We start from the raw sequence: 24,450 nt of genomic DNA, 5'->3' as shown, positions 1-24,450 counted from the left end.
GCAAGCACTTTGGCAGGAATCAGGAGAAGGGGAAACAAGGTGGAGGAATCCCAGAATCTTCCCCACTCCCAGAAGAAAGGCAGACAGAGAAGACTAGATGCCTTCCAGAAGAGATACAATAAGGGAAGAGAGAAGCCCCAGAGGTCCCAGCTCCTAGAAAGAGAAAAGGGGAAAATCATCCTGAAGAAGCTGGTGAGGGAAAGCCCATCCATCAATTACCTACATATGCCAGGCAATGTCCCAGAATTGCAGGTCCAGGACACCCACTAAGGGAGGTGGGGTTGAGGACAGGGAATCACAGGGTTTTGTGGGGACCTCAACAGATTTGGTTAGGCACACAGAAGTTAGGATGCTTATATGAATCCATCATATTAAAAATAACCTAAATTCTTGAGCATGCACACAACTCTCCAGTAACTCCCCAGCCCACAGCTTATTTAAACAACAAAGATTTAAAATTTTGCAATTACAAGATAACTGAAAGGTACCCCGTTCAGAGGTGGTGCTTGTACAGACCTCAGTGACAGCATGTATACATTCCTAACAGCCCTCCTTCTACCACCTGCCCAAACCAGCACACACAGAACAATAAGGAAGAATACAGAGGACCTTCCAACTCCTCCAAGGTGTCTAGTAAGGCAAAGGGGTTGGACAATAAATAACACAAGCTGGGGACATGAAAAGAACGAGTTCATAATTTCCACCTTATACAAGCGTTGCTTCCAGAGGAAGGCAAAAGATGCAAGTGGAGGCCAGGCTACTTCTGGTGGACCCATCCTGCCACTGGATACGCCTATATAAAAATCTCACAACTCACAGTTAAGAGTTGAAGGATCTCTAACTCTGTATTTATGCTTTGTTTTTTTGTTTTTAAGAAAAAAGAGAAACAGCCCACCCTTCCCCTCCCCCCCTAATTGTAGTGGGATGCAGTGCATTCTAGTGGAGAGGGCACTGAACTAGAAGTCAGGTTCTATCCCCAGCTCCACCACTGACTTGCTCTGGGCCACTGTGCAAGTCACTTTCTCTCACCCCAGTTTCCCTATCTGTGAAATGGAGATAGTGAAACTTTCACTTAGCTGAAAAGCACTTGGAGACCTATGCATGAAAAGTGTTGTGCAAGAGCTATTTATTATATTATTCTCCTTTAGTCCTGATTTATAATCCATAATGTTACATGGAATAAGAAAACCACATATGTTCATTAGTTCCTATAAAGTAAGTAATATTCATTACCACAATTAATGAGATTGAAGTATGTACACTTTTAACCAACTGAAACCACTAAATGAAAGACGGAAAAAGAGATTGCGGCGGGAGGCAGGGAGCTACTCCTCCTCCTCCTCCTCCTCCCCTATCCCCCCTGCCCAAAGAGGGAATTCCATAAAATGAAAGGCACCATACCTTTGGGTAGTCTGGTGGGAGGAGCATTTCTTGCCCAAGCATATAAAATGTTGGACTTGTCTGTGCATATTCCTTCGTCACAGTCCCTAAAACCATAGAGAAAAGAATATATAATTTATTATATTTTTATTTTGCCATCTGCAGCTCTCTCAAGCTCCAGGTGGACTATGTACATTGAAATGCTAATTTTACCAAAATATGTCTAATGAATCTAATGAAACTAATACAGTGCTCCAACAAAGAAAAATTTCCTGGCTATCAGTATAGCCACCTTCGCAGTGTACATCACAACCTCCTTTCCTCTCCTCCAGGAAGAGCCTGGGGAACAGGAGAGCCTTGCAGCATGTTTTGATGGTCACCAAACTGTCCGTCTGGCAAACCAAGGTGAGACGTGAGTTCCGTAGCCCACAAATCCTTACTAAGAAAGCACTTCCTTCCATCTGATTACACCAAGAGGCTGTTAGCTCAAGTGCCTCAAATGATTGCAGCTAACAAAGTACCGCATGGGAATAGAAGCCATGATGTTCCACGTAGAAAGATGACAAATCAGAGTTTCAGATTAAAACCAACACTTTAAAATTACCCCACAAATCCACTAGCAACAAGTGCAGGTTGCAGAGAGAAGTTTGCCTACAGCATAGAGTGGGTAGAAAGCAATAGATAAGAAAAAATAGCAATGCAATCAAAGAACAGCATGATCTTATTGCCTTTCCCCTCAACCTATTTATGACCCTCACTTTATCGTGTCAGGATTATGCTCTCTAGGACAGTGGCAGTATTTTACTCATTTGTGAGAGATTTCTAGCATATTTCTTGAGTGTGCAAAAAATTAAATTATAATAATTACAAGGAGAGGTGTAATGTTCTTGTCAAGTGACAGATCAGAAAATGGCACCAATTTTAACACTAACTAGAGGGTTTGTACCTGTAGCCCATACTGAGAATACTAACTGATCCAACCAAAACAGAGATAACCAAAGCAAGGTCCATACCCAAAATTGGAAGATACAACTTTCTTTACTATTCATATATAAATGATAAAACACCAGTCTGTCAAACACTGCTACCTGAGTATCCAGAAGCAGCACCTGCCCACATAAGTAGCTTCATTGCAATTTTACAATCATAATCCAGTCAGGATGATAATGAGGCTTCTACACTGTAAAGATCATCGTAAAAATATGTAAATTGTTCAGGTTCTCTACAATCTTAACAATATTATCCCTCTGTTAAAATTCTCAATTTAGCTTTAAAAAGTCTCTTCCTCTCCAAAATAGTGTTATATTTTCTCCTTTTTTGTCTTTCTTATCAATTTTCTGATATTAAGTTACTTCAGATCCTACCACAAAGCTGTAGGTCCTACAAAGCTAAGATTACAATGCATTTTTGCCATTTAGAGGGCAGGTAATCTGCAATCTCTTCTAGAATTGGGTATAATCCTTAGCTTTTTGCATTACATCCATAAATCGAATATATTATCTTTTGTCCAACAAGACAATTTTGTCATCTCTCTTTTTCTCTTACACTTTGGTATTATATTCCTGCCTGGAGATCTTTTCTTGACACCTAAAGAAATCACTCTTTAGTGCCAGGGAATTAACTGGATTGAACACTGCTTCCTTTTGCTGGAATAGCTTTTAATTGTCTTTTTGGGCTAAAAGTCCTAGAAAGAGCTTGTTCTGTACTCCCTCTAGAAGTTAGAATTAGATTCTTGCTGGGAAAAAAGTTTCTCTGAATTATATCAAAAACACCCCAAAATATTTTTGTAACCCATCATCACTTCAAAAATAGATAGCTTTGTAAAATTAGTGCCTAAGTGAAAGCACTGAATTTCTTTAAGTGAAACAATACAAAACACTTAATTTCTGTCCTAACAATTATAGAAATACTTTTTCTGACTACCATTTGAAAAAAATTATGCAACTGGCTTGCAATCAGATACATCAGGTTAACAGCATATTGTACCCATCTTGGGAAAAATTCAAATAACCTGATTAGCCACATCCCCTTTAAGCGGGGTCAGGCATTTGTGCCCTAGAACACTATTTTTTAGTGCATGGACAGACCACCCATATAGATCTCTTCAGTTTTCAAACATTCAGAAATTTGTGATTGTGATAGATAATCAACAAAGAACATGCTTTTTTCATTACACGAAAGTTGATAAAGAGATACCCAAATCTTCCATGCAGATGTAAGATTTTTGACAACAAAATCAATTTCAGTGGAGATTTTTGTGCAGGTAAGCGTTAGGACAACTGGGGAGTTGATTAAATGCTGTTTTGCCACACAAAAAAAACACTTGAATGCATCATTAAAATAAGTGCTTGTCTACATAGCTCACCAATGTGTGCCAAACAAATGTGATCTATAAAGTTCTGTAGCTGCTACGCATAGATCCTGGTGTCATGTTCTAAAAGGTATCTAGTTTGCATTAAAATAGTCCTACAAGTCTACACAGGGCTGCCAGAACACTTTATGAGTCACATCCCTCTAGTGCGCTTTGCCAATGCCATGTAGACAAGCCCTCAGTAACTTGAAATCTTGCACTGAAATTGACAGCGTCCTTATTCCAACTGCTGAAATTCCTAAGGGTTGTATGGAACTATTATTGCAGAATACACCAAAACACAGTCAAATTATTGACTACACATTTCTTGTTGAAATAAATGAATTCTTTCAGTTCTTTGTACCTTATATTTTCATAAGTCCTACAAATCAATATGTAGATAAGCTTCTATCATTACAGTGGCATGGGAGTGCCACGATAGATAAGGTTGCATTATTATATATGTTTAATGGTGGGCCTTTCTAAGTCCCCTAAAATCAACATGCTTAGATTTCTTTAAAATTTGGTATGCCTCGGGAGGGTGCAGGGTAGGGTTAATAACTCAAATTTGGAGTCTGGTAGGCCAGGGGGTGTGGAGATATAAACTTCCCCCAAACAGCCATTTAAGGAAATGTCTAGGTGAATTTTTTCTTCCTAGAGCTTTATATCAAACTATAGATGTGATATGGGTCGAAATGGCCTCAATCTGTTGAGTTTTACCCAAGTTAGGCATGGCATCAATTAAATCTTTGAGGGACCCAAACTGAGAACGGTATTTAAGAAAAATGTACATATTTTATACTGTGCATGTGCCGATACAGAAAAAATGTCTAGGAGTTTTCCATTTCTGTCATTTTACATGCTTTAAACTTGACTCTTGTAAGTACTCTAAAATCCAAATGGTTACTCGGATTTCTATGAAATTTGGTAGGCCTTCTGGGGCACAATAGTGATCCAAATTTGGGGTCTAAAACATGGGCAACCTTAACTCTGCATTTCCTGGTTTTCGTAAATTACATGTTTTGGTCAATTGAATGTTCTGCTGGGGAATGACATTCCTCCAAACAACCTTAACACTGCATTAATATAGTTTTTTTGCCACTGAATTTGCTTTGGTGCACATGTGCAACCACACATTAGTTGACTTCCTAATAATGGAAGAAAATAAAATTGTAGACCATGAATAAAATATACAGACCATGAATTTGGGAACAAACCTGCAAGAACTGTTGCCAACTATGCTAAACTGTTCAAGCAGCTAGAAAACGATCAGAGATTGTTTTCTTAAAAAGAAGAAAAAATAGTAATAGCTGAGAAAAAAACAAATAGAGTGTTCAAAACACTGACAGAAATGCAAGATTTGTATTTCAAGAACTCCAGGTTTTCTGATCTTCTAAAGTGTGCAGATACATGCATATATTTTAAACTTTTGGTGCAGATTGCATTTGGGCTTGGTTCTATAAATGGAACAAAACAAACTATACAACTGACAAGATGGTGAGCAGTCTTATCTGAGCATATGCTCTGTCTGATCTGATATGAACTTATACAGTGTGAATTAATAATGGAAAATTGAAAATCAAAAAATAAATGGTTACAAAACAGGAAAAGACAAAAACATGATGGAATTCAGGACCAAGTAGCACTGAATTGTGTTATTTTCAGCAATTTACAGCAAAGCTGCTTTCCAATGCTCTCATTCTTAGCAGCTAGGTTATTATTTCAGGTTAGTCCTCATAGGATTCTCATTTAGATTGCCCTTTTCAAATATTAATGTCCCAATCAAAATTTAAAGTGTGTTTCAAAGCCCCCTTTTGACTTATTAATATTCATACCATATTGATGAGAATGAATGTCTGCAACTTTAATTGTCTTGAGTTCCTGAACCTTTGATATCCTCTTTGACAACCTCTTAACCTCCAACTCGTAAGGGAACCATTCTATAGCGTAAGTGCCTTCAACTGGGCCAGTCACTGAATAGTGCCAGACTGTCACTCTGAATTATCCTAACGTGGAGGGATAGCATGTTAAGCAGCCTCTTCTTGTATTTTGTTAAAGTACATTTAAGTTCAAAGGTTATCCTGGAAACATCCAAAGAGAGAACTGGAGCAAAAATCTAATCTTTACAAAATGTTGTAGCACTGTAAAGTTCAAATGGCTAGCTTTCAAATCTTACCAAGTTTACAAAATTGGAAGTCTCCTCAACATCCTGCTCTTTCAATTTTTTTTAAACAGGAGCAGCCATCTTTTATTTTGATAAGTAGGTCTTAAGCTTTTTTTATTTTGATATGTAAGTCTTAAGCTTTTATCTACTCATTCTAAACTCTGGATTAATCCTTCCATCTCTGCCTATGGGACAATCACTGGAATGCACAGGCTGATAAAAGTCGGGAAGGCAGACGAAAAGGATGATCTATTTAGTAATCCTACTGTTTAAAGATTTCTGAATGATTCTACTTGTGACTTGCAATAGTATCTGGATATTAAAATATAAACATAAGCATACTATTAAGCAAACCAGAGAAAATAAATATGAAATTCCAACAAGAATGCCATAAATTTTTGTTAAATCCAATGAATACTTGCACAGTTTTTTGGGAAATTCTCAGGTTTTTCTCTTTATTATACCCAACTGCTTTCCCCCCCAGATGTATTAGATGCACTTGTTTCACACAATTCAGTAGAGGGAACTTTCATTTTCTCTACAAGAATAAAGTAACTTGCTAATGTTTATATGAAGTGTCCTGTAATGCTATCCAATTTCCACTGGTGGTGACATTCATATACACAAATCTGAAACCCAGAATTTTTATATATTTCTGTTTCGATTATTTATATTGTTATACATTTCTGTCTGGACTTTTTATATTTGAGCATGCTCCCCCAAAAAGCACTTTTAAAAAGACCTGACAATAGATGGAAATGATTATCTGAATTCACAAAATCCTATAGGTAATATGAACTAACCGGCTTTATTCCAGTATGTTGCACTCAAGGATGGCCACATTGCACCCAGAAATAGCATCTTATAATGTAAATAGTTCTATTTTTGTCAAGCAGTAATAACCTAACATATATCATTGTCCTTCCAATCGCTATTGGGGCTACTGATGCTGTTATTTCTGGGATTTCTACTGTTTACTAGTTTAGAAAAATATTACAATAAATCAAGAGAATAAACTTCATTTGTTTTGACTATCTGTGTCTGTCACAGAGAACAGAATCATCTCAGATTGGAAGAGTTGAATCTACTGTAATTGTATCTTTCTAAAAACACATGCTCTAGCTCAAACAGAAGTTATAGGTGTGATGCAGCAATTACCGGGTGAAATTCTATGCCCTGTTTTAAGAAGGTGGTAAGACTTGACAGGTGGTCAGACTTGACAGGTCCTCTCTGGCATTAAAGTCTATGAATCCTTGTGGAGTAGACTATGCTCCGATTTGTATGTTCAGGATGTTGTGAAGCAGAGAAAAGACACAGGTATATCTTCTTCTAATTTTTGATACTGAAAGATGATTGTTGTTAAGATAATCGTGTTACATATTATAATTATAATTTCTGATTATGTCCTTTTCCCATCATTTCATTCTTCCTAAACCTTCTTCACATCCCAAACTATTTGGCTGAGAATCGTACAGTACTGCTCCAGAGCCCATCCCCACCCATGTTCCTTAGTTATCCAGAGGATCTGGTGAGAAAAGTATTGTTGTTTGTAGTAGTATTACCATAGCGCCTAGGTGCCCCAGTCATGGACCAGTTCCTATTGAGCTAAGAGCTGTTCAGACACAGAACTAAACTATGATCCGTGTCCCAACAAGCTTACAATCTAAGTGTAAGATGAGACAATAAATAAGTACAGCCTGAATGACAGCAGAATAAAAAAAAAATAGACAATATTGGTTAACGTGGTAAAAAGTGGATCTCAGCACACCAGCTGCCTAACTGTTGTCCAGTTTTCTGAAGGTATCATGGAAAAGGACTGTTTTAAAGAGGGATTTGAAGGAAGATAATAGTGGTTTGAGCATTGGCCTGCTAAACCCAGGGTTGTGAGTTCAATCCTTGAGGGGGCCACTTGGGGATCTGGGGCAAAATCAGTACTTGGTCCTGCTAGTGAAGGCAGGGGGCTGGACTCGATGACCTTTCAAGGTCCCTTCCAGTTCTAGGAGATGGGATATATCCCTTTATTAGTTTTACAGAAAGTTCTTATGAAGACTGAGGAGTAGCATGGGAGAAAACAAAAATTTAATAAGTGGTAACGGAGGCTGGCATCATGGGCCAATAGGAGTTGACACCTTGATACTGAATGAAAGATAATTGGTAGGGTTGGCCATAAGGGACTTTGAAAGTAAAGACAAGTAGCTTAGATTTGTTTTGATACAGAAGGGCAAGTCAGCTGAGGGAGGCAAAAAAAGGGATGATGTGGTCAAAGCGATGGGCTAAGAAAGCGATCTTTGCCGCAGCATTCTGAGTGGATACGAAACAGATACAAGGCTGTATTTGTCAAGGCCAGAGAGAAGGATGTTGCAGTAATCAATATGTGACATAAAAAGAGCCTGAATGAAAGTTTAAGCTGTGGGATGAATAGGAAAGACTGTCTCTTAGAAATGTTACACAGAAAGAATAGTCAAGATTTAGACATAGCCTGGATGTGAGGACTTTGACAGAGGTCCGAATAGATGAGGATACCCAAGTTATGGGCCTGAGTATCAAGCAGTACAGAGTTGTCCATAGTGATCAAGAAAGGAGGTAGCAGAGAGAAAGATTAAGAGCTCTGTTTTAGCCATATTGATCTTGAATGGATGGCTAGAAATCCATGAGATGTCAGAAATACAAGCTGAGATTTTAGTTTGTATAGAAGGAGACAGTTCTGGAGCAGAGAGGTAGATTTTTGAAAGGTTTCAGAGTAGCAGCCGTGTTAGTCTGTATCCGCAAAAAGAAGAACAGGAGGACTTGTGGCACCTTAGAGACTAACAAATTTATTAGAGCATAAGCTTTCGTGGACTATAGCCCACTTCTTCGGATGCATATAGAATGGAACATATATTGAGGAGATATATATACACACATACAGAGAGCATAAACAGGTGGGAGTTGTCTTACCACCTCTGAGAGGCCAATTAATTAAGAGAAAAAAAACTTTTGAAGTGATAATCAAGCTAGCCCAGCACAGACAGACAGTTAGATAACAAGTGTGAGAATACTTACAAGGGGAGATAGATTTCAATGTTTGTAATGGCCCAACCATTCCCAGTCCTTATTTAAACCGGAGTTGATTGTGTCTAGTTTGCATATCAATTCTAGCTCAGCAGTTTCTCGTTGGAGTCTGTTTTTGAAGTTTTTCTGTTGTAATATAGCCACCCGCAGGTCTGTCACTGAATGACCAGACAGGTTAAAGTGTTCTCCCACTGGTTTTTGAGTATTTTGATTCCTGATGTCAGATTTGTGTCCATTAATTCTTTTGCGTAGAGACTGTCCGGTTTGGCCAATGTACATGGCAGAGGGGCATTGCTGGCACATGATGGCATATATCACATTGGTAGATGTGCAGGTGAACGAGCCCCTGATGGTATGGCTGATGTGATTAGGTCCTATGATGATGTCACTGGAATAGATATGTGGACAGAGTTGACATCGGGGTTTGTTACAAGGATAGGTTCCTGGGTTAGTGGTTTTGTTCAGTGATGTGTGGTTGCTGGTGAGTATTTGCTTTAGGTTGGGGGGTTGTCTGTAAGCGAGGACAGGTCTGTCTCCCAAGATCTGTGAGAGTAAAGGATCATCTTTCAGGATAGGTTGTAGATCTCTGATGATGCGCTGGAGAGGTTTTAGTTGGGGGCTGAAGGTGACAGCTAGTGGTGTTCTGTTATTTTCTTTGTTGGGCCTGTCTTGTAGGAGGTGACTTCTGGGTACTCGTCTGGCTCTGTCAATCTGTTTTTTCACTTCAGCAGGTGGGTATTGTAGTTTTAAGAATGCTTGATAGAGATCTTGTAGGTGCTTGTCTCTATCCGAGGGATTGGAGCAAATGCGGTTATATCTTAGAGCTTGGCTGTAGACAATGGATCGTGCGGTGTGTCCTGGATGGAAGCTGGAGGCATGTAGGTAAGTGTAGCGGTCAGTAGGTTTCCGGTATAGGGTGGTATTTATGTGACCATCGCTTATTAGCACAGTAGTGTCCAGGAAATGGACCGCTTGTGTGGATTGATCTAGGCTGAGGTTGATGGTGGGATGGAAATTATTGAAATCATGGTGAAATTCCTCAAGGGCTTCTTTTCCATGGGTCCAGATGATGAAGATGTCATCAATGTAGCGCAAGTAGAGTAGGGGCGTTAGGGGACGAGAGCTAAGGAAGCGTTGTTCTAAGTCAGCCATAAAAATGTTGGCATATTGTGGGGCCATGCGGGTACCCATAGCAGTGCCGCTGACTTGAAGGTATATATTGTCCCCAAATGTGAAATAGTTGTGGGTGAGGACAAAATCACAAAGTTCAGCCACCAGGTTAGCTGTGATATTATCAGGGATACTGTTCCTGATAGCTTGTAGTACATCTTTGTGTGGAATATTGGTGTAGAGGGCTTCTACGTCCATAGTGGCCAGGATGGTGTTTTCTGGAAGATCACCGATGGATTGTAGTTTCCTCAGGAAGTCAGTGGTGTCTCGAAGATAGCTGGGAGTGCTGGTAGCGTAGGGTCTGAGGAGAGAGTCTACATAACCAGACAAGCCTGATGTTAGGGTGCCAATGCCTGAGATGATGGGGCGTCCAGGATATCCAGGTTTATGGATCTTGGGTAGCAAATAGAATACCCCTGGTCGGGGTTCTAGGCATGTGTCTGTACAGATTTGTTCCTGTGCTTTGTCAGGGAGTTTTTTTAGCAGATGGTGTAGTTTCTTTAGGTAATCCTCAGTGGGATCAGAGGATAATGGCCTGTAGAATGTGGTGTTAGAGAGCTGTCTAGCAGCCTCCTGGTCATATTCCAATTTATTCATGATGACGACAGCACCTCCTTTGTCAGCCTTTTTGATTATGATGTCAGGGTTGTTTCTGAGGCTGTAGATGGCGTTGTGTTCTGCATGGCTGAGGTTATGTGGCAAGTGATGTTGCTTTTCCACAATTTCAGCCTTTGCACGTCGACGGAAGCACTCTATGTAGAAATCCAGTCTGTTGTTTCGACCGTCCGGAGGAGTCCACTAACCCAGGAACCTATCCTTGTAACAAACCCCGATGTCAACTCTGTCCACATATCTATTCCAGTGACATCATCATAGGACCTAATCACATCAGCCATACCATCAGGGGCTCGTTCACCTGCACATCTACCAATGTGATATATGCCATCATGTGCCAGCAATGCCCCTCTGCCATGTACATTGGCCAAACCGGACAGTCTCTACGCAAAAGAATTAATGGACACAAATCTGACATCAGGAATCAAAATACTCAAAAACCAGTGGGAGAACACTTTAACCTGTCTGGTCATTCAGTGACAGACCTGCGGGTGGCTATATTACAACAGAAAAACTTCAAAAACAGACTCCAACGAGAAACTGCTGAGCTAGAATTGATATGCAAACTAGACACAATCAACTCCGGTTTAAATAAGGACTGGGAATGGTTGGGCCATTACAAACATTGAAATCTATCTCCCCTTGTAAGTATTCTCACACTTGTTATCTAACTGTCTGTCTGTGCTGGGCTAGCTTGATTATCACTTCAAAAGTTTTTTTTCTCTTAATTAATTGGCCTCTCAGAGGTGGTAAGACAACTCCCACCTGTTTATGCTCTCTGTATGTGTGTATATATATCTCCTCAATATATGTTCCATTCTATATGCATCCGAAGAAGTGGGCTATAGTCCACGAAAGCTTATGCTCTAATAAATTTGTTAGTCTCTAAGGTGCCACAAGTCCTCCTGTTCTTCTTTTTGTAGATTTTTGAGTCATCCTCATAGAGATGGTAGCTGAATTTGTGTTTTCAGGTGAGATTACCCAGAGAGAGGATGCAGAGGCAGAAGAAAGGGACTAAGGAAAGAGCCATGTACGCTCACCACAGGAAGCTGGAGGGGAGATGGGGAGGGTCTTCTGAAGGACACACTGAAGGAATGATTAATGAGTAAGAGGAGAACCAGGAAAGGACAGTCAAGCAAGCCAATGAAGGACAAGATTTCAAGAGGAGCATGCTTGGTGGTGTCCAAGGTTGCTGACAGGTCAAACAGGATGAGGATATTGGTTCTGAGTTTTAGCCACAAAGAGGTCATTAGAGACTTTGGTGAGGGTGACTTCAGTGGAGTACAAAGAGCAGAAGCTGGATTGGATGGAAATGGAGGAGAGGGACTCCAGACATCAATTGTAAACGGTGCGTTCAATGAGCTTAGAGTTGAAAGGTAGACAGGGTGGTAGCTGAAGAGGCTAGTGGGGTCAAAGGTGATTTGTTTTGTTTTAAGATTGGAGAAACTAAAACATGTTTGTATTGTGAGGAAAAAGAGGCACGGGAGAGTTTAAGGAGAAGAGTAAGGGGTAGGGGGATAAGAGCAGGCACAAGGGAGACCAGGGGATGTAATGGGATTACTGTGCCAAGCAAAGGGATTAGAGAAGGAGAGCAGATGAAAATCTCTCCTCCTTCTCCACATCTCAGGAACAGAAATGTGGGAAGGGAAGCTGAAGGGTAGGGGAAGATCTGTCATATTAAGTCAATTTTCTCTTCAAAACAAATCAGTGAGTTCCTGTGTGGGGAAAGAAATGGAATGGAGGCAGAAGGAGAGGAGAATTTGGAGTGAGTGTCAGCCAAAGTAGCCAAAAAGGCAGCTGGGATTGAGGATATGGGATTCAATTAAGTTGGAGAGGTAGAGTTGTTTAGCTAAGAAGATGGCAGAACTAAAAGAGGAGAGAACAAATTTATACTGGAGGAAGTTGGCTGCGTCATGGGATTTCCACCTGAGAGAGACACCAGAGAGTGCAAGAGCAGGAGCAGAGGAAGTGGATACTGGGGGTGAGCCAGGACTGTCGGTTGGCAGGGCGGACCTTGTGATGGGAGAGAAGGGCCGAAGACTACTTTTGCGTAGGTTCTCAGGCACTACCATATTTTTCTCTGGTGGGCGAAAGTTTAGGAAAAGGTATTCAAATGCTACTAACTGAATAAGAGCTACAGGAGATTTTCTTGTACAATCATAATATCCATAGTTCAAATCCAAATAGAAAAATCACTTCCTCACAGTCTTTCTATTATTTTGAACTGAGCAAAAAGCCAATCTAAACAGGGACCACACCACAGTATATTAAAAGCTTCAGGCGCTAACAAGTTCATGCAAATGTATGAGATTTCCATGTTTATACATCAAACAACTACATACATTATTAATGCTATCTGCTTGTTTTAAACAAGACATAAAAGGCTGTAGTATGGGCAGGCACAAACTAATTTGAAAAGGCAACATCCTACGAACTCTTTCATGCTGTGTATATCTTTTTCATGTAAACTTAATAACTGTAAATATATTTTAATAAATGACAGAAGGGGCAGTTACCAAGGACAAAGAAAAGTGTTTATTGGGGCTGGGAGGAGGAATCAATGGAAATGCTGTACTTTCAAATTAATCGCTTTACCTGAGCATAAAAGAAAAGCATAGCTTTATATTTTAAGACACGATTGCAGCATTCATCATGGTTACCAACAGAACTGGTTGATAAATGTGAGAGAAAACAATTTGTCTGAAAATGTTTTCAGCTTGGGAATTTGCTTACCTCCTCAACCCTTAAGCCTAAGAGCACATGGTCTTTGCAATGTGTCCTATTTACTTGGGCATTTTCCAAGTATAGCTTGAAAAAGGATCTGATTTTTTTCTTGTGGTTGAGGAAATTTGTTAGCATTTTTATATAACCATTTAATTAATGTATCTACTAAATTTATATTATTTTATAATTATTTGCTGTATGTTCACTCAGAGGCCATAACTGGCACTTTGTTTAAACTGAAAGAATAAAACAAAGTAAAATCTAAACTAAATTTTGATAATATATAAGAAAGTTGCATCCATTAATTTTAAATGGAAGAATTTTCTTTCCTCTGGATTTCTTTGCTTTCAGGAGGTGGAGCCCTTTCTTTCTCCACTGCACATCATCTCATTTCTATTTAAAGTTTTTGTTTAGAGGAGCAACAGTTGGATTTAAGTTTAGGGGTAACTTGAAATTTTTGAAACAAAACCAAACCAATTTTTCACATCCTCACCATAAAACTACCATCATGGGGAACCTTCCAGATTAAGGGCCAAATCCTGCTCTTCTTACTCCCATAGTCAAATAACTATTTGCCATAGTTCAAAGGGAGCTTCTGGATGCTCAGTATTTTTAAAAGTTAGGCCACTTAGTTAGCTGCCTAAATATGGCCTTAGGAGCCTAAACTTTAGGCTCCCATTTTTAAAAACCTGGGCCTCCATGTCTCAGTATTGAGTTTCAGTGCTTCAAATTAAGGAGTTCTCAGTAACTTGAACACATCAGATAACAGTACAACAAGGGACAACTCAAAATCTGGTGTAGGGAAAATTTTTAACTGTGTTCTTCTTTATAAGCCACTGCTGCCGATGGGTACGTCTTGCAAACTTCCTGGGACCAGAAGGGGGGAGGGGGCGAAGGAAGAGACGAGAGACCATAGTCTGATTACAGAGAATTAATTTTAAAAATCAATGCAAGTGCCTTTGCCAATACATTAGTAAAATAGATCACAAACAAAAACATCCATTAGTTATCTAAATAAATGTGTATTTCAATTTAAAAATAGGTTTTAGAGGTTATGTTTCACTTATATTTCCCCAAATACTTTCTTTCAAGAGCTGTCATTTTAATTTCTAGTTTCACTTCACAAACATTACCCAAGCCTTTATAGTGTCTTCTATATTTCACAAAAAGAACAGAGCATTGATGTAATCTGTGAAGTTCACACTACCCTCGCAATGACAAAAATATTCACTCAGAATGTGACACTTTCATACTATTGCTACTATCCAAACATGTAAGACTGATATTTGTATCTAACGTTTAACAAAAAAAACATTCAAAAATAAGGATGGGAAGGAACAAGAACTGAATGTGTTTCTTCTCCCTTCCCTTCTTTTTTCCTCAATTAAAATCTGTGAGAGCCTTATAAAATGTGTGCATGAAGATAAGTCAGCATTAGTGACATGTTAAAGTAAAACAATCGACATGAGCCTGTAACTCTTACCAGTAATTCTCAGTAGAAGAAGGTACGTTACATCCAAAGAGTAACATGTGATGGACAGTGTCCATGCTGGCTTGAGGTCTGAAGTCAACTGAAAGACAAATTGATAAACAACAAACATAAATGTGAGTTTTATTCTCACTACAGCAGACCATTTTGAGATTGTCCATTAGGTGCATAATACAGATATTGTTGTACCATCATTTGTTCATGGTCTCATGAACAAGGATAATTTTTTGTTTTTTGTGTTCACTCTGATGTGATGGCTCAACAGTGCCGGACTGTTTAAGCAATGGAAAGAAAGCTGTATACTGCAAGTTGTGTTTTTGTTGTTTTTAAATGTCAATTTCTTACTACAGGACAAAAAGGAATTATATAGAGTGGATTGTGCCTTCTTTTCCCTGTCCAGTCATGCTTCTAAATATCAAATCCTACCGCTTTCAATCCAACTGTGCCTCCATGACGCTGCAAGAAAGGTAAAAAGCCCTACCAGACCTCTGCCAATTTGGCCCCAAAGGAAAAAATCCTTCCTGATCCAAAAACAGGCATTTGGTCAGACCCACAGAATCCTAAAGCCACAGCTCCTATAGGACAGGTGGGGCAGCTAATAGAAGTTAGAGGCTTTTGAAAATCCCGGGAGAGAGTTTAAGGGGGGCAGGGAGAGAGCACTTGAGAGCCAATGGGCCAGCCCATTCCCCCAGCCAATATGAAGATGGAGAACCCAAGGAGAAGGATGGGTCAAGCCCCAGTCTTGCCAAGCACAGGCTCTTGCATCTTCCCCATCCCTCTCCTCCAGGCCCTGTATCACATCCCCTGAACATCTATTCAACCTTCTCCCCCAAACTAATCGATGTGGGGAGAGGGGAGAGCAGTCCCACTAAAAGCGCTCACATGCTTAGACAAAACATCCAAATAAATGGCTAGTTTTGCTCACAGACATCAGTATATTATATCAGGTATCATATAACGATACAAATGAGTCAAGTCTTAGGTGTACCCAAAGTTCCCATTAAATTCTGAAAAAAAATCTAACCCCCTTCACCCCACATTCAAACATAGCTCTGGCACATCTGCAACCCAAACATCGTTCTAGTTCATGCCAGAAACCCCACACACACAAAAAAAAGTAAAAGCTTTTTGTCAGATCTGAAGGAATTGCTAGTAAACAAACAAAATGGTGAAAGTTAAATGACTTTCTTAAAATGAGACAAGGTGGGTGAGGGAATATCTTTTACTGGACCAACTTCTGTTGGTGAGAGAGAGAAGCTTTCGAGCCGCACACAGTTCTGCTTCAGCTTTTTCTTAAAATGTTCATTGTTGAAGTTCAGTGCTTTACGAGTACAAGCAGAGCATTTTTAATATGATTTTTAACTTGATAGAATCACTTAAAAAAAAAAAGGATGTAAACTACCCTATCCTCTAATTTAATGTTATGAATTAAAGAAATGAGCAGCTTTCAGATGATTGCCCCATCTTGTTTTTTGGCAATATATTAAGTACTTAACCAACTTAACCATTGCATAACTGGGGAGTGGAAAAAATCAATCAGAGGCAATACTGAAATACCGTCTATTGACTTTTTAAAAGCATTGCCCCGCAGGAGCCACGAGACAGTGCAACAGCAGTTTATAGCCAAGCACTCTCTTGGAGAAGAATGCCCCAGGCCAGTTCATACTTTTACAGCTTTGTTTAATATTACAAAAGAATATTTAAATATTTTAGTTAATTTTATGCATCAGAAAACAAAGCTATAAAGCAATCAGCAAAGGAATAATAGAAGCAGCAATTCCAAGTTGACATCTGGAATTTTACAATTCCCTCAAGATGCTACAAAATCATCTGTGAGCTGTAATACTTAAACTGACAGCACAGTAGCACCAAAACAACCCAAAGCATGGTGTGAGATGTCTACTTATTTTTTCCAAAGAGAAAATACTATAGGCTTATAAGACAGTAGAAAGGGAAAGAAAGAGTTGAATATAGAATCTTCTTTCGCTCTAACTGAAGTCTTTGGGCATAATCTAGGGCAGTATCAATAAACTCTAACGGCCTGTGATATACAGGAAGTCAAATGAGATAATCTGATGGGGTGCCTTTCAGCCTTAAACTCTATGAAAGTATACATGCATCAAGTCAAGTTATACCTCAAAATCCAAGAATTAGCCTATTTTTATAAAGCCTAGAATTTCTTGAGACGCCCTCTTAACGATTTGTCTTCCTTAGCTGTGCTGTGTCTCCCTATATTTGCCTTTGACATCCAAACGTTTTCATGATTTCTTCCTCATTATTCACCTGTCTTGAGAATGACTGAACACTGGTTGTGCTCGCCATGTCAGACACTGCTGTTAATCACTATTAATCATATGTTTATAAGCAGCTACAAATCTTTATTTTCAGTAGTGGTGAAGTAAAATCTTTCTGGATAGTCCCTTGACTTCAAAGCTTATTTCATCAAATCATCATATTTTTCCTGTAGGACCTCAATTAAATGATAAATTACTGGAGGATATTTAAAGAACTTCAGAGAAGATAGACCAACTATTTGCTTCATTTTCTGAAAAGACAGGTAGAGGAGGTAGGGAGAAAACAAACAAACCAAAATGAAACAAACAAACATGTTTTCTTACACTGGAGCTGATTTTAGAGAGTTTAACTGATGGGAAAACAAAAGTCCTTCTCATAAGTGCCTTGTCAGCTCAAGCATGGGTCAAATACTCATGTTCTGGGTCCCACTCTTCCCAGTTTACCAAACCTTATTCAAGTGAAACCTCTGACTCTATGAGAAAAGTCAACTGGGCACCAGATGCATATAGGAATACTGTCTACAACTGGGATTTTCTAAGGCGCCTAAAAGAATTAATCCCAATGAAGTGCAATGGGAGCTGGGTGCCTAATGCCCTTCGAATTCTTCCAAAATCCCAGTCTAAATTCCTATGTGATGTGATTGGGGGATTGCTAAGAACTAATACTTTTCAGAAAGAATTAAGAAGCCTGAAATAGATTTTAAAGTGGGGAACTGCCTAAATAAATTGCTTATCAAAATGAGCTAAGACCGCCTCTCCTTCCAAAATACCACATATATGGCTTACACCTATCCAGAATGCTGGAAATAGTTTAGGGTGAAGGTTTCAAGAATTGCAGAGCATACTCAGCAATAGGTCTAGATCTACAGAATTTACTCCTGCTAAGCCACAGATGTATTTAAAAGTGAATATGGCCACCTTGCCTAAGTCTTTCTGTGACTGAGTGCCTTGAAATCCTGGACACATGGGTAAAGGTCAATGTTCAAATGTCTCCATTCTTTGTCTAATAGCATTGTGTTTTGCTCTTCACATTTGAAATGCTGTTAGTTTTACTTTTACTTGTAGTCCATTTGCAAGCAACAGAAAACCCAAAGCAACAGCATACAATATTTTTGCCAGCAAATTCTATTCATTCCATAATCATAGAACAATTCTGTACTAAAGACATTTTATTTCCACCTTTTTATCACTGTGGCTTAATAGTGAAATTACAATTAACTCTTGAATAAGAATTTGTCATTAATGTGAAGTTCTTAACTTGGTTCATAGGCATTTTAAGATGCTATTGACAATTTAAGCAAGAAAAAGTTTTCTGAAGGAGGTCACAAATGGTTCATAAATGTGAAACAGGATTATCTTTATTGTAGAATCTGACACATATGGAAAGTATAATGTGAGTAATATATAGAAAGGCCAGCCTTCAAGAAAGTAATAATTAAAGGGAACACAGTTAACTTAAATAAAATAAAATAAAAAAACCACACCAAAAAACACACACCACACTTCTGTCCGAATTTTTTTACTTGCTGTTTTAATTAACATCTAAAATTACTACAGTTGAAATATTAGAGAAAATAAAATGTTTCTTTTAAAAATAGGAAAATTTAACTATAAAACCATAAAAATTAGTAGGGGCAAGTATAATACCTGCAATTGCTTTTAACTATTTTTTTAAAATTGATTACAGTCAATCATAATTGATAGTCTACCTTTAAATACTCACAATAATGAACAGTTTGAAATTGAATGTTACTTTATAAACTAAGAGAAAGAGAGGGATATTGCTCTGATACCAATAGTTATCTAATCTATTGGTCTGATACCAGTAGGACTGGGATTTTTTCCCCTTTGATGTTTTGCAGTGTGTTGTGATTGGTGCTATCTATACGAAGGCTGAAAGACTGATCGATCAAGGTTTTGCCCCAGGTCTTTGTTGGGATATTTTGATTTAAGCCACAAATACAACTATTAGAATACTGCATGCTGAGAACACTAAGTAGAATGTTTCCTTATGTCTAAAGATATGCATGCATACTCAATGTAAGGGCCTAATCCACTGTTATTTGAAAGGCTCCCATTGACCTCAATGAACTTTGGTCTGGACCATGTTTTTTTTTGGCTCAAGGAGTTTGTAAGTTTTGCAAGCCCACCTTTTGGCAGGGAGAGAATGGATGAGTCCACAAAGGGAGCTCTCCAAGACTGCTGGCCTGTAGTTGTGTGTTCCAGCTGCACCCTTAGTGCCTAAATTCTTGGCACTACAGGCATGAGAGACAGCAGGAAATTACCAGCTTCTACCTAGAGATATACGACTATAGCTACCTCCCTTCTCTGACCTCTCATCCATCCATCCACAGTTGTAAACCACAGACCTGCACTTGAGGCATAACTGATGAACATGAGTTTAGCTGTAAACATCTGGATAGAGTCTATAGCACAACACTAGACAGGTAACAGGAGCAGAGTGGCAATGATATTTTCAGATGACCTCAAGATTGAGGTGTAAAACCATAACACCTATGACTTTGCCCAGGGATGACCATAGACTCATCCAGTAAGTTGGGCCTCTTTCCCACTCCAACCCCATTACTTCCAAGCAGGCAGTCCAGTGAGCCAGTTGGCCCTGGAGTCTGAAAGTCCCCAACCTGGAGCAATCTAGATGGCGGGGCAGCCCCAGAGATGAGGGCATTGGGAGATGGTTCTAAGACTTCCAGGCTCCCAGCTCTATGACAGTGACCCTGGAAGCCTTGAGAACCCTGCCTCAAATAGGGAGCCTAGCAGCCCCAGGAAACCATGGCTCCAGCCCGGGCTCTGGCAGGATCCCTGCCACAGAGCAGGAAGCCTAGTGGCCCCCAGAGATTTGGTTCTAGCTGGGGCTCTGGTGTCTGCTAGGTTGTCTGCTGCAGAACTGTGATGCTGGAACACCGGCAGATTTCCAACAGAAGCTTGCCTGTGTTTCAGAGAAAGTTTTGTCAAATTTGCATTAGATTCAGTGAAACATTTTGCTCCAGAGAATCAACATTTGCTGACAAAACTATGTTTTGTTGTAAAGTTTCCAACCAGCTCTGTATATAATACCTTTATGTTATTTATTAAATTCACCCCATCAAACATAGTTTGTGCATTATGTAGCTGAAAATAATATTCTTGATCAAATCTTCACTCATACGTCTTCCAGCTGGGATTTTAACTTCAACTCCAATGTATTTTGTAAAAAGTGATGGCATTTATAAATACCATTATGCTACACACAGATTAGCCATTTGAATAGTCAAATTAAGAATTGCAATCTAGGGACATATACTAAATATCTGTATTTATATAAAGAAATTGGGCCTCCCTTCCCAACACAGAGTTCCCCATCAATTGTATTATGAACTCTGAGGGAGTTGGGGTGAGTTGATTCTAATAGTGTCTAGTTTAACAATTTAAATAGCGAATCCTTTCCAACATGGCTATCCTTAAAGACAGTAACTTTATATCTCTTACCCTTTTTAAAAAACAGTTCCCCCCTACTCCCCACCCCTTAAAAATAATTTTGGATCATATTTTTTCAGGAATGGAATAAGACTGGCCAGGATATATGAACTTTCACTGTTTGATGGATTACAAAGGAACCTAGATGTGTTACCTTTGCAATGGGCAATATCACCTGGCAATGAGCATGTTTAAATATGCAATACTATGGTAACAAACTAGCAACATTCAGGAGTTGAGTATTGAAAAAAAGCAATAAATCAAATTATTTCCATCTGCAAATAGGCTCCATCTCATTTGTATAGTGCAGTTTGACAGATAAAGGCTTACCATCAGTCAATAAGAAAAAGACATTTATTTACTGGTCAGCCATGTGAGCAAAAATAAAGGGATGAAGATGACAGTCAAATTTCTTGGCTGAGTGGCTTGCTGTCAGACTCAATTCTTCTGAGTGTCTGTAGAACACCCTTCAGCTATGACTACAGTTCAGTAGTCAAAAACAGATTGTAGCAATGTCAGCACCAGTCAGGGAGTGAAGACACTTTCTATTTGCCCAAATAAAAATAACCAAACATTTATAAAGATATTTAGAAAAAATCCTGATGATTGTTTTAAGTATATTAGGGATTGTCACTTTTACCTTCAAGATAATTCTCCTCACCTGGTTTACCTCACAGGCATTTAATTTCATTTTACATGATATATATATATATATATTTTTCAGCTTAAAGTCAATGGTGGGATCTACACAACAAAAATAGAAATGGCCTTTAGTCAAGATGCATGGGCCTGGAGGGGAGGGAAAGGTGGAAGCTCAACAAGTTCCAATAAGCATCCAAACTTGACATTTTGACCCTATCCCAAGAACATCATACAGTGATTGGGCAGTGTCTACCAGAATATACATAGCTTTCCCTGGAAAAAGCCATCTAGAGTAACACTCACAACAGTTAATTATGAAGTTCATCTTCTAATAGCAGTCTGATGAAGAGTTCATTTATAATTCCTAGTCAATATATTCTGTGAACTGGCTCTGGATCAGGTTGGTCAATTTTGATAGAGGACTCTTGTGGCTTTTATCTATGCACAACATACACTGGATACAGCTGCAAGTGTGACTCTGTTGCTTCCAACTGTTTTATTTTTAGAATGAGATATGGTGGGTGAGGTAATATCTTATATTGGACCAACTTCTGTTGGTGAAAGAGCAGGCTTTTGAGCTCCACAGAGCTCTTCTTCAGTTTCCAATAAAAGATATTCCCTACCTTGTGTCTTTCATATCCTGGGACCAATATGGCTACATCACCACTGCAAACAGCAATGGAATATATCACATTTTATTTTTAGACGGTAACTTTGCTTGTAAAATGTAATATTCTATTCTGGGAATCTAAATTATGATGGTTGCAGTTTGAGTATTTCTGCTGATCCATTCCCTCTTGTTCTCCTGGATATTGATTGGCATCTGGAACAGTTTCTTTTTGGTGGATATATACAAGCTTTGCCTTGTATCATGCTCTATGTGAAATAGTGCATCCAAATACCTCATGGACTAGTATCTCCGTCTCCATGTGTATGTCTATACTGCAGTTGAAGGTGTGATGGCAGCAGAGGTTGGCATACCAGTGTTAGCTTTAACCTAGCCGAGATGCCTAAAATCAGCAGTAAAGACATGGCACCACAGGCAGTGTGGGTTGTTCAAATACACCAGGGACACTGGATATGTACTATGCTATGTTCAATGCTATGTTTAGTCAGCGTGTCTAGATTGAAGCTAGTGCAGGTATGTCAACCTGGGCTGCAATCATACTTTTGACTGCAGTGTAGACATACCCCTAGAAATAGGGATAAATTGGCCCTTTTGTTGCACAGAAACCACGTGAGGAAGAGGGAATAAGTGTCTCCGTACTTTGCTGCCTGCTGGTAACTGACAGAACTAAAATTAAAAAAAGGAAGGCATTTTAAGGAAAATGAGAATGACAATGTCTGTGGAGGCAAGAGCACTAGAGACCTAAGATGCCCGAAACATCAATACAAGGCAGATATAGGAATATCATTGTGCTGTTGAAATCTCTCATACACACTTCACTAAACTGCAGTGAATCATTCTAGATGGCGGAAATTGGAATTTCTAATTCACCTAAGGCGCTCACCTATTACATGTCCAGTTGTAATAAATGTATGTTATTGAACAAGTGAAACAAAGGGTTTAAACCATCTAAAAACGGGAAGAGCAATTCCTCAGGAGACACAGATATCAAAAAGCTATGCTTCTTCCTTTTTACAGACATGAAGGGGTTCATCTGGATTATCACTGACGCCTTACATGATTCACAACTACTGTGGATTCGCCAACGTTTGTGGGGTTTTTTAAAACCATACTCTTTGGTAAGTCACTCTTAAGGGACAAACAACAAAGCATTTCATACATATTTAATGCTTGTAAATACAAAAATAAAGGTTTTCACTGTAAATTTTGAAATTAATTGAAGTACTACACATAAACTTGCCTATAATCTAGGTTAATATACATTTTTCTAATCAAATTAAAGCAGCACAGTCTATTACACGCATTGTACGGCAAGTAATAGTTTATCAAAGAATGAAGTATTTTGATAACCCTTTCATGTTTTTTTCTTTACAGGCATCAATCTCACAGCCAAAAAATAATGCCGCAGTTATGGGTTGCTTCGCTTATTGACAGTTCCTACTTTATTTTTATGTTTGCTATGGCAGTTAGAACTACATAGGGTGAAAAATATAAGATTTGTATGTCAGTTCCTGTGGGGAGCTCCATATGAAAAGATACTTAGAATATCTTTATTCTGAGCAACTATATATACTTTTCACCTCAAATAGTGCACTAAGACTTGTTGTGGCAGAAGGAAGTAGAAAAATACAAGTGCTCTACCTTTACCATTGTTTTCCGATCCTGGTATTACAATGCATCATGAAAATGAAACTAACTTCAGTCAAAATGGACCATTTGCTTGTCTCCTCCCTTTCCTGAACAACTAGATTGTTTAGAAGCAGAGTGGAATAAAATTAAAGCTACCCAGAAGACATACTGAACAGATGGTGCTTACTTTACTGATCTACTTATTTGATTTAAACATTGATACACTACTACAGTAGGTCCTTTCAATTTACTTGTCATCTCATTCATGCCAGAATATTTAAAAAAAAAAAAAGGGGGACTTTTTTTGCAGACAAGTAAAATCTTACTATGCCCATTGTTGATGGTAAATGCAGAGGATTTACTGCCTGTACCAGCAGGTAAATAAACAGTCTGTTCAGTAGAGCGGAATTAAGTATCCAGCCATAGACAGAAAGCCAATACTTTACAAATGGGACTGCTTGGTATTAGCTGCTATAGTCATCTGCATGCAGCTCCTTAACTACTATTACTCATGAATCTCCCCAGATACAGTTTGTTATCTTGACTCTAAGTGGCTCTCTCTAGTTTGTTTCTGCATTAGACATGATGAATGCATTTTAAAAACTCTGACAGTAAAAGTTTAAGCTCTTATGAGTCAAAGAAAGCTGTGGAGTGATTTCAAAAAGGCTGGATCAGGTTTTTCCACTTAGCTCATACTCACCTACATAGGCTTCCTCATCCACTGGCAGACGTAATGACATGCAGAGGTAGGTATCAGACTATTAAAGAAACAAAAGAATAAAAATTATCTTAAAATTGTATCTTGTTAGAATGGAAATAAAAGAATTCTAACATTGAAAC

General features: G+C 38.8%; 1 protein-coding gene across 17 annotated transcripts in view; it reads right to left on the bottom strand.

Annotated features, from left to right (window-relative positions):
• PAM (peptidylglycine alpha-amidating monooxygenase) overlaps nt 1-24,450 on the bottom strand; it is a 236,942-nt gene that overhangs the window by 100,861 nt on the left and 111,631 nt on the right. For all 17 annotated transcript variants that reach the window (XM_005303795.4, XM_042840416.2, XM_005303797.4 and 14 more), the window contains 3 exons: nt 24,311-24,368; nt 14,938-15,025; nt 1,402-1,487 (listed from right to left, as the gene is read on the bottom strand). In XM_005303795.4, coding sequence (XP_005303852.2) covers nt 1,402-1,487; nt 14,938-15,025; nt 24,311-24,368 — 232 coding nt within the window. The remainder of the gene's footprint in view (nt 1-1,401; nt 1,488-14,937; nt 15,026-24,310; nt 24,369-24,450) is intronic.

Source organism: Chrysemys picta, chromosome 6 (genome assembly GCF_011386835.1).
Source record: "Chrysemys picta bellii isolate R12L10 chromosome 6, ASM1138683v2, whole genome shotgun sequence".
NCBI classification, from domain to species: Eukaryota; Metazoa; Chordata; order Testudines; family Emydidae; genus Chrysemys; species Chrysemys picta.
This window is presented reverse-complemented; position numbering and strand designations above follow the sequence as displayed.